Source organism: Rhinopithecus roxellana, chromosome 1, assembly GCF_007565055.1.
Source record: "Rhinopithecus roxellana isolate Shanxi Qingling chromosome 1, ASM756505v1, whole genome shotgun sequence".
Taxonomy (NCBI): Eukaryota; Metazoa; Chordata; class Mammalia; order Primates; family Cercopithecidae; genus Rhinopithecus; species Rhinopithecus roxellana.
In genome coordinates this window covers 54490335-54499513 of record NC_044549.1, presented here as the reverse complement: position 1 = coordinate 54499513, position 9179 = coordinate 54490335, and the positions used below count along the sequence as shown (strand labels likewise).

The 9179-nt window shown below is 56.3% G+C and overlaps 1 protein-coding gene across 2 annotated transcripts; it reads left to right on the top strand.

Annotated features, from left to right (window-relative positions):
* The first annotated feature begins 2469 nt into the window (after positions 1 to 2469).
* Positions 2470 to 8311, top strand: LOC115898588 (aminoacylase-1). Of its 2 annotated transcripts, XM_030933551.1 has the most exons (15): positions 2470 to 2770; positions 3184 to 3295; positions 4344 to 4408; positions 4498 to 4602; positions 4989 to 5083; positions 5396 to 5472; positions 5557 to 5646; positions 5747 to 5803; positions 6111 to 6184; positions 6270 to 6319; positions 6432 to 6576; positions 6679 to 6747; positions 7650 to 7729; positions 7882 to 7942; positions 8026 to 8311. In XM_030933551.1, the coding sequence occupies exons 2-15, from the start codon at positions 3202 to 3204 to the stop codon at positions 8188 to 8190; spliced, it is 1227 nt and encodes a 408-aa protein (XP_030789411.1). In that variant the 5' UTR covers positions 2470 to 2770; positions 3184 to 3201; the 3' UTR covers positions 8191 to 8311. The 2 variants fall into 2 exon arrangements, with proteins under 2 accessions (XP_030789411.1, XP_030789447.1); XM_030933587.1 differs by lacking the exons at positions 6270 to 6319; positions 6432 to 6576.
* Positions 8312 to 9179: the final 868 nt, after the last annotated feature.

Sequence of the window (9179 nt, the reverse complement as noted above, 5' to 3'; positions counted from 1 at the left end):
CTCAGCCACATAAGGCTGGGGAATTGCTGGTGGGAGGCAGGGTGTATTACTGCTGCTGCATGACCACTGGGATTCGTGGGAAATCCAGGGTCCGGACAGCCAAGCTGAGGGAGTCAGGAACCAAGAGGGTGTGGGGAATGCGATTTAAGAATTAGCCAGCATTGGCCGGGCGCAGTGGCTCAAGCCTGTAATCCCAGCACTTTGGGAGGCCGAGACGGGCGGATCACGAGGTCAGGAGATCGAGACCATCCTGGCTAACACGGTGAAACCCCGTCTCTACTAAAAAAAAATACAAAAAACTAGCCGGGCGTGGTGGCAGGTGCCTGTAGTCCCAGCTACTTGGGAGGCTGAGGCAGGAGAATGGCGTGAACCCGGAAGGCGGAGCTTACAGTGAGCGGAGATCATGCCACTGCTCTCCAGCGTGGGCAACAGAGCGAGACTCTCTCAAAAAAAAAAAAAAAAAATTAACCAGCATTGGGCCGGGCGCAGTGGTTCACACCTGTAATCGCAGCACTTTGGGAGGCCGAGGTGGGCGGATCACGAGGTCAGGAGATGGAGACCATCCTGACTAATGCTCACACGGTGAAAACCCATCTCTACTAAAAATGCAAAAAATTAGCCAGGCATAGTGCATAGTGGTGGGTGACAGTAGTCCCGACTACTCAGGAGGCTGAGCCAGGAGGTGGCGTGAACTCGGGAGTTGGAGCTTGCAGTGAGCCAAGATCTCACCATTGCACTCCAGCCTGGGCGGCAGAGTGAGGCTCCATCTCAGAAAAAAAAAAAAAAAAAAAGAATTAGCCAGCATTGGCTGGGCACAGTGGCTCACATCTGTAATCCCAGCACCTTGGGAGGCCGAGGCAGGTGGATCACCTGAGGTCGGGAGTTCAAGACCAGCCTGGCCAACATGACAAACCCTGTCTCTACTAAAAATACAAAAATTAGCCCAGTGTGGTGGCACGCACCTGTAGTCCCAGCTACTCTGGAGGCTGAGGCAGGAGAATCACTTGAACCCAGGAGGCAGAGTTTGCAGTCAGCCAAGAACAAGTCACTGCACTCCAGCCTGGGCAACAGAGTGAGACTCTGTCTCAAAAAAAATAAATAGCTAAATAATTAGCCAGCATTGTTATAAGTTAAAGTCTATTTGCCCGCATGAATAAATAGGTAAATAATTAGCCAGCATTGTTATGAGTTAAAATCTAGTTGCCCACATGACAGAGTGAGACTGTATCAAAAAAATAACTAAATAAAGAATTAGCCAGCATTGTTAAGAGTTAAAGTCCATTTGCCCCCATGTTATGTGTGAGCAGCCAAGACTTAAACCTCAGGAAGGCCGGGCGCGGTGGCTCAAGCCTGTAATCCCAGCACTTTGGGAGGCCGAGACGGGCGGATCACGAGGTCAGGAGATCGAGACCATCCTGGCTAACACTGTGAAACCCCGTCTCTACTAAAAATACAAAAACTAGCCGGGCGAGGTGGCGGGCGCCTGTAGTCCCAGCTACTCGGGAGGCTGAGGCAGGAGAATGGCGGGAACCCGGGAGGCGGAGCTTGCAGTGAGCTGAGATCCGGCCACAGCACTCCAGCCTGGGTGACAGAGTGAGACTCCGTCTCAAAAAAATAAAATAAAATAAAATAAAATAAAATAAAATAAAATAAAAAATAAACCTCAGGAAAGGTGGGACAGAACCCCTCCCCTCAGCCTGCCTCCTTGGCCTAGAGATTTAAGTCTTTGTCCCTCACCCTTCCCCAAGCTGACTCAGCCCCTGGAGCAGAGGGCAGAGCTGGCTGGGAGTACAAAGGGCAGCTGGGGCACAAGTGGGCAACTGCAGCTGTGGCCTGCAGGGGGTCAGTGGTACACCTGTGCCTGTTTAGCCTCCCGCTCCGGTGGCTGCAGAAGAGCCAGTTTCCTCACACTGTCATCCAGGGTCACAACTGCATCCACTCACACTGACATCATCACACCCACCCACCATCTCACACGTCCCATACACAGTCATACCCACTGATAGACTGCACACGCAGTGGCACGCTCACACCGTCGCACGTGCTCTTGTCCATGCGTTTATTCCCATTTCTGGCACAGTGTCCGGACTCGGCATGGCCAGGGGCATAACCTCGCAGGAAGTGGAGCTCACAGTGTGGGCAGACAGATAATGACCAATAACTTCAGTACAAGCGGAGCTGAGGCGTTAGGAGGACGTCCCCGACGGGCTGAGGCCTGCACAGGGGCCTGCACAGGGGAGCTGTTGCCAAGGATCGCAGGAGCGCAGGCCTAGGGCTTTACAGCTCTGCATCTTCAGAGCCTCAGGGCGGACCCTTTTCCTCCCGCCCTATCCGGGGGCTAAAGGAGGAGGCGTCCTTAGGGGACAGGACCTTCCTGAGCTCCGGGGGCAGGAGTGGCAGGCGTGTGGGGCGGGGCGGGGCGGGCCTGTCAAGGCGGGGCCAGCCCGGAGCTCGCAGCTCACCGGGCGTCGCTGGCTGCCGCGGCCACTGCCCGGGGGCGGGATCCGGATCTAAGCCTCCAGTAATCCCGCTGAGGCCCGAACCAGAGGCGGGCGGGGACTTCCGCGCCGACGCGGCCGCGGGCGCTGGGACGGCCCTCACTGGCGGTCTTTGGGCTCCGCCCCGACATCCGGCCCCGGGCACGTGGTGGGCGGACCGGGGCGGTCCTGAGCCTGCGACCTCGCAGGGGACCTCCCAGGACCCTAAGTCCAGGCCACAGTCAGGGGCGGGCGCTGGGAGGCGAGCGTGAACTCAGCGACAGGAGAGTGAGGTGGGGGCCCTGGGGAGGGATAGAGGGACTGGGGCTCCGTGGCTTGAAAGCCGGGCAATTGGGAGGCGTTGGGTTTTTTGCTGTTGTTGATTTTTGAGGGATGAGGGAGTACAAGTCTGGGTTCAAACTTCGCTCGGCTACTCTGAGCTGTCCTCGAACCTCTCTGAGCCTCTCGGCTTTCTCCTCTGTAAAGTGAGCATTCTGAGCACAAACTTCATGGGGCTCTTTTGGGGATTAAATAAGGAAATGTGCTGGAAGCGGACAGCCCAGAGCCTGAAACAGAATGGGTGCTCCTTAATGGGAAATCCTACCCCTGTGGGAAATCCGGGAGCCGCCCTAGGGACGGGCTGTGTGCAGGAGCGCACCGGGTCCAGGGACTGGGTGGGGTAGTTAGCCATTCACTTTGCCCCCAGCTCACCACGCGCAGCGCCATGACCAGCAAGGGTCCCGAAGAGGAGCATCCATCAGTGACGCTCTTCCGCCAGTACCTGCGCATCCGCACCGTCCAGCCCAAGCCTGACTATGGTGAGAAGACGGTGGTTCCAGAGCCTGTGACGGGGCCTAACGGACGGGGACTGTGCTCTAAACCAGCCTCCAACACCTGTCACCCAGCTGAGCCCCCCTCTGCTGTCCCACATGGCTCCCCAACCCCTCCAGTCATTGCCCAAGTAAATAGACTGAGGCAGCCCCTCCAGGTTATGGAGGAATCCTTTCCCCAGACGCTCTGCTGCTGCCCAAGGTTACTCCTGGCAGCTGGTTAAAGAAAAACTTCACCTCACTCCCCAGGGCAGGAGTGGTGGGGGAAGCCTCAGGCAGCCACAGGGGAAGGAGAAGCCCTCCAGAAGCCCACTGAGGCTGGACAAAGGCCACAGCCCTTAGGGGATCAAGCTTGGTGGTTAGGGCCTGGGAGGTGGCTCCTGCCTTTTATCCCAGCACTTCAGGAGGTTGAGGCTGGCAGATTGCTTGGGCCCAGGAGTTCAAGACTGGCTTGGGCAACATGGCAAGACTCTTGTCTCTATAGAAAAATACAAAAATTAGTCAGGAACGGTGGCGCACCTGTAGTCCCAGCTACTGCGGAGGTTGAGGTGGGAGGATCGCTTGAGCCTGGGAGGTCGAGGTTGCAGTGAGCCGAGGTCGCACCGCTTCACTCCAGACTTAGTGACAGAGTGAGACCCTGGCCCAAAAAAAATAAAAAAAGAAAGAAAGAAAGGAAAAAAAAAAAAAACCTGGTGACTGGGAATTATGTACGTGGGTCCAAATTCCTCCTCTGTGATTAATCAGCTGAGACATGGTGGGTGAATCTCTTCGTGTCTCTGTGCCATAGTTTCCCATAATTAAGGAAGATAACACCTTCCTGCAACCCTGGACGTCCCCCTGGCCTTCCAGAAAGGGTCACTGACTAGCCAAAAACATCTTCTTTCTTGGGGATGGAAATGCAGGTGTCTCTGAGGGATATGGAGTGTGTTGGGGAGGCAGCAGCCCATTTCTGGGTGTGCTCCCTTCTCGGGGCTGCCTGGGCTGGTGGGAAGCTGTGGGTAGGCAGAAGCAGCCCCAAGACACTCTGTGCCTCCAGGAGCTGCTGTGGCCTTCTTTGAGGAGAGAGCCCGCCAGCTGGGCCTGGGCTGTCAGAAAGTGGAGGTGAGCCTGGGGCCCTAAGCAGGGAAGGGAGGTGGGCCTGGGCACTTCCTCACCCTGCTCAGACCACCTCCCCTCCTGACCATCTCCAGGTGGCACCTGGCTATGTGGTGACCGTGTTGACCTGGCCAGGCACCAACCCTGCACTCTCCTCCATCTTGCTCAACTCCCACACGGATGTGGTGCCTGTCTTCAAGGTATGAAAGGGGCTGGGGCAGTGGGCATTGCAGACCTTGGGGACAGATGTGATGCAGACCCCAGGATCCAGCCTCACAGAGGGCATGGTCGTTGTCCCAGTCCTGGCACTAACTTTCAACATCCTTATGACATTACACCACTCAAGCAGCCTTCGTCCAGCAACAAGATCTGGGCCAGAGTGGGGTAGGGACTAGAGGGTGGGAAGCAGGAGACAGCGATGGGGGATGACAATCAGCTTCCTTCTTCAGCCCCCGTCTTTCCTCCCCCACCACTCCACCTGTCACTCCAACCCTATGGTGGGCTCCTAGGGAAGGGACACTGTTGACCAGAGTGGATTAATGGCTAAGTTGGAGGTTTGGGCCCCTCTTCCCATCCCTGTCCCCAGGAACATTGGAGTCACGACCCCTTTGAGGCCTTCAAGGATTCTGAGGGCTACATCTATGCCAGGGGTGCCCAGGACATGAAGTGCGTCAGCATCCAGTGAGTGTCCTCCATTCCCGCTCCTCCACAATGTCCCCACTGGTCTAGTGGATTGACCCAGGACCTGGAAGGGTGATTGGAGAAACTTAAGGCCAAGGGACACCTTGACCCCTTGGACAGGAATTACTGCCATGACCATTGCATCGATAGGGAGATGCAGCCCAGAGAGGAGCAGGGACTTTCTGGAGTCCCTATCAGGGTGTGGCAGGGTAAAGTCCAGGGCACACACAGGACTCCAGCCTGCTGGCCCTGCCTGCCAGGCCAGCCTGAGCATCTGGTGGCTCCCCCAGCACCTGGCTTATGCCCCCTCAGGTACCTGGAGGCTGTGAGGAGGCTGAAGGTGGAGGGCCACCGGTTCCCCAGAACCATCCACATGACCTTTGTGCCTGGTAGGAGTGGTTCAGATACCTCTGGGAAAGGGGAGGGTGGAGATGGGGTAGCCTCCTCATCTCATGGCCCTGCTGCTTTTACAGATGAGGAGGTTGGGGGTCACCAAGGCATGGAGCTGTTCGTGCAGCGGCCTGAGTTCCAAGCCCTGAGGGCAGGATTTGCCCTGGATGAGGGTGAGCAGGTTGGCAAGCCGACGAGCAGCCAGGCAGGGAGTAGGAGGCTGCTAGTGGGGACTGGGCTGCTCCACCCTCTGAATCCCATTTCCCTCCTCAGGCATAGCCAACCCCACTGATGCCTTCACTGTCTTTTATAGTGAGCGGAGTCCCTGGTGTAAGTATGAGCTTGGAGGGAGGCTAGGCCAGAAAGGGCACGGTCCTATGAAGGGTTGCACAGCAAAAGTTGAGGCCTGAGAAGGCCTCGAACCCAGAGCCTCTGCCTCCCAGCTCTTTGCTATCTGAGCTTCTCTGAGGGCAAGCCCTGACTGGGCAGAAACAAGCTCTACGTTATGGGCCCTGAGCGGGGACAGGACCCTGCCAGAGGAGCCTGGAATGAGGGGGAGACCTGGGTCCACCCCAGGGCTGATTGTGTCTCCAGCGCCTCATACTGAAGACACTCCCTTCCCCCTATACCTCCCCAGGGGTGCGGGTCACCAGCACTGGGAGGCCAGGCCATGGCTCGCTCTTCATCGAGGACACAGCAGCAGAGAAGCTGGTACGTGGCACCCTGGGAGGGAGTCTGGGAGTTCAGGAGGCTCTATCCTAAGACCACTGTCCCATTTAACCTCATATTCTCGTAGCACAAGGTTGTGAGCTCCATCCTGGCATTCCGGGAGAAGGAATGGCAGAGGTGAGGCAGCCTGGGAAGCGGTGGGATGGCTCTGGGAGGCGGTACCACAGAGGATAGAGTCTGAGCCACTTCTTTTATCTGTTGCTGCTGCTACCCTGTCCCCGCACCACAGGCTGCAGTCAAACCCCCATCTGAAAGAGGGGGCTGTGACCTCCGTGAACCTGACTAAGCTAGAGGGTGGCGTGGCCTATAACGTGGTACCTGCCACCATGAGCGCCAGCTTTGACTTCCGTGTGGCCCCGGATGTGGACTTCAAGGTGCCACCTCCACCTGGGTTTGGAGGAAGGATCCTGGGTCCTCAGTCTTGTCCTAGAGGCCTCTGGAAAGCCTGAGGGATCAGCTCGTCTCCCTTCCCTTAGGCTTTTGAGGAGCAGCTGCAGAGCTGGTGCCAGGCAGCTGGCGAGGGGGTCACCTTAGAGTTTGCCCAGGTATGGACTTGGGACATGTGATGGGGGAGTGTGGGAGCTGGGGGAGACCCAAGTGTGCAACAGTGGAGTGTGTGCTTGGTGTGTCTGCATATGTCTGGGCATTTCTTTATCTGTGATAGACACATTTTATTCCAACAAGCATTAGTTTGTAGATGCTACTGTGGGTGCTGGGGAATGCTGTGGGGAATAAAATTAGGCACAGTTCATGCCCCTGTATGGTGATACAGGGAAATATAAATCAAATATTTATATGATATTACTTTTTTCTGAGAGAGTCTCACTCCGTCACTCAGGCTGCAGTGCAGTAGGCACAATCTGGGCTCACCTCCGTCTCCCGGGTTCAAGCAATTCTCGTGCCTCAGCCTCCAGAGTAGCTGGGATTACAGGCACCTGCCACCACGCCCAACTAATTTTTGCATTTTTAGTAGAGACAGGGTTTCACCGTGTTGGCCAGGCTTGTCTCGAATTCCTGGCCTCCAGTGGTCCGCCCACCTTGGCCTCGCAAAGTACTGAAATTACAGGCATGAACCACTGTGCCCAGCCGTACTTTTATACAATACATGTGGTACAGGAAAGGGTGGCCCCTTGCACTCTGAAAACCTCTAACTGGAGTATCCAACTAGTCTGAGAGGTCTGGGGGAGCCATCCTGAGGAAGGGGCACTTGGGCTAGGATCTGAAGGATGGCCCAGGAGGTCAGTAGATGGAGGGTGGGAACATCCCAGACCGAGGACATTTGAGGGGCTGAAAGAGGATCTGTGGTGGGACTGGCCACCCAGATGTCTGGGTAGGTGAAGGAGTGTGGGTGGGGAGGTGTTCTGTGCCAGGCACAGCCCACTCTATGGGAAATAGGGCAAGATGCCCAGGCCCATGTCCTGATCCTGCCATCCTTCCCGTCCCTCAGAAGTGGATGCACCCCCAAGTGACACCTACTGATGACTCAAACCCCTGGTGGGCAGCTTTTAGCCGGGTCTGCAAGGACATGTGAGCACACTGGCCAGCTCTCCTCACAGCCCAGCCCCCTACTCCTCTCCTTCCTGCTGCCCCCTCCCTTTTCCTGCCTCTCTCCCACCTTCCTTTGCCCCTTCAATTCTTCCCTTTCTCCCTCCCCATTCACCAGGCCCTTTCTCCTATAGGAACCTCTCTCTGGAGCCTGAGATCATGCCTGCTGCCACTGACAGCCGCTTTATCCGTGCGGTGAGCCACTTGCATGTAGTGCCTGGGCAGTGGACTGGGCCTGAGGCTGGCTTTCCCTTAACGGCTCCTCCTCGCCCCTGCAGGTGGGGGTCCCAGCTCTAGGCTTCTCACCCTTGAACCGCACACCTGTGCTACTGCATGACCACGATGAACGGCTGCATGAGGCTGTGTTCCTCCGTGGGGTGGACATATACACACGCCTGCTGCCTGCCCTTGCCAGTGTGCCTGCGCTGCCCAGTGACAGCTGAGCCCTGGAACTCCTCAACCTTTGCCCCTGGGGCTTCCATCCCAACCAGTGCCAAGGACCTCCTCTTCCCCTTTCCAAATAATAAAGTCTGGACAGGGCTGTCTCTGAATTACTAACCCCAAGGACACTCGTGGAGCAAGAATTTTCCTTTCCTTGGGGACATGTTACCATCTCCATTTCACAGATGAGGAAACTGAGCCTGGCTGTGAGCACTTCCCCACTACCCCACACTGCTCTGTGCCCCTTGATACAGCACACCCATTCAGTACCATCCAGCCATGTCTGTGCCTAGCAAGAAAGGGCCACAGTTCCTATCTGAGTGGCCACCATACTTAGTTCTGACCTGTCACAGATTCCATTCCCATCCAAGGGGGATACAAAGGACCTCAGGAACCACTCCCATCTTCCTGGGTGTACATCTGGGATCCTAAGACAGGACCAGAATAGGACCAGCTGGGCCCCTGCCAGATGAGGGGCAGGCAGAGGGCCAACGGTGACTGCTGGCTCTTGTCAAAACCTGTACGCCCTTGTATTGGCAGCAGGCTGCCACAGAGGAACAGGGGCCCTGGTAGACTAGGTCAGTTCATCTTAGGGGCCTCAGCACCCTGGATCTTTGTGTGCAGAGGCCTAGGAAGTGGGTTTCCATGTCAGCCTTGCTAGGACCCCAGGCTTTACCAAGAGTAAACTAGTAAACTGGCCCCAAGAGCAGAGCCTCATCTAGCCAGATCTGCTCTATCCTGTTCTGACTTTCCTGAGCATGGGGCAGGGGAGATGGGTGGGTTGGGGTGGTTGGATTTTTTGTTTCTAGTTGTAGCCAGAAGAGAAGTCCAGAGCCTGGCTGTGGACTACAGGCTTAGTGCTAATAGAAATAACAATGACTCCTGCTCACAGTTGACAAGCAGCCAGCACTTAGACTGGTTTTTTTTTTGTTTGTTTGTTTGTTTTTTTGAGGCAGAGTCTTGCTCTGTCCCCTAGGCTGGAGTGCAGTGG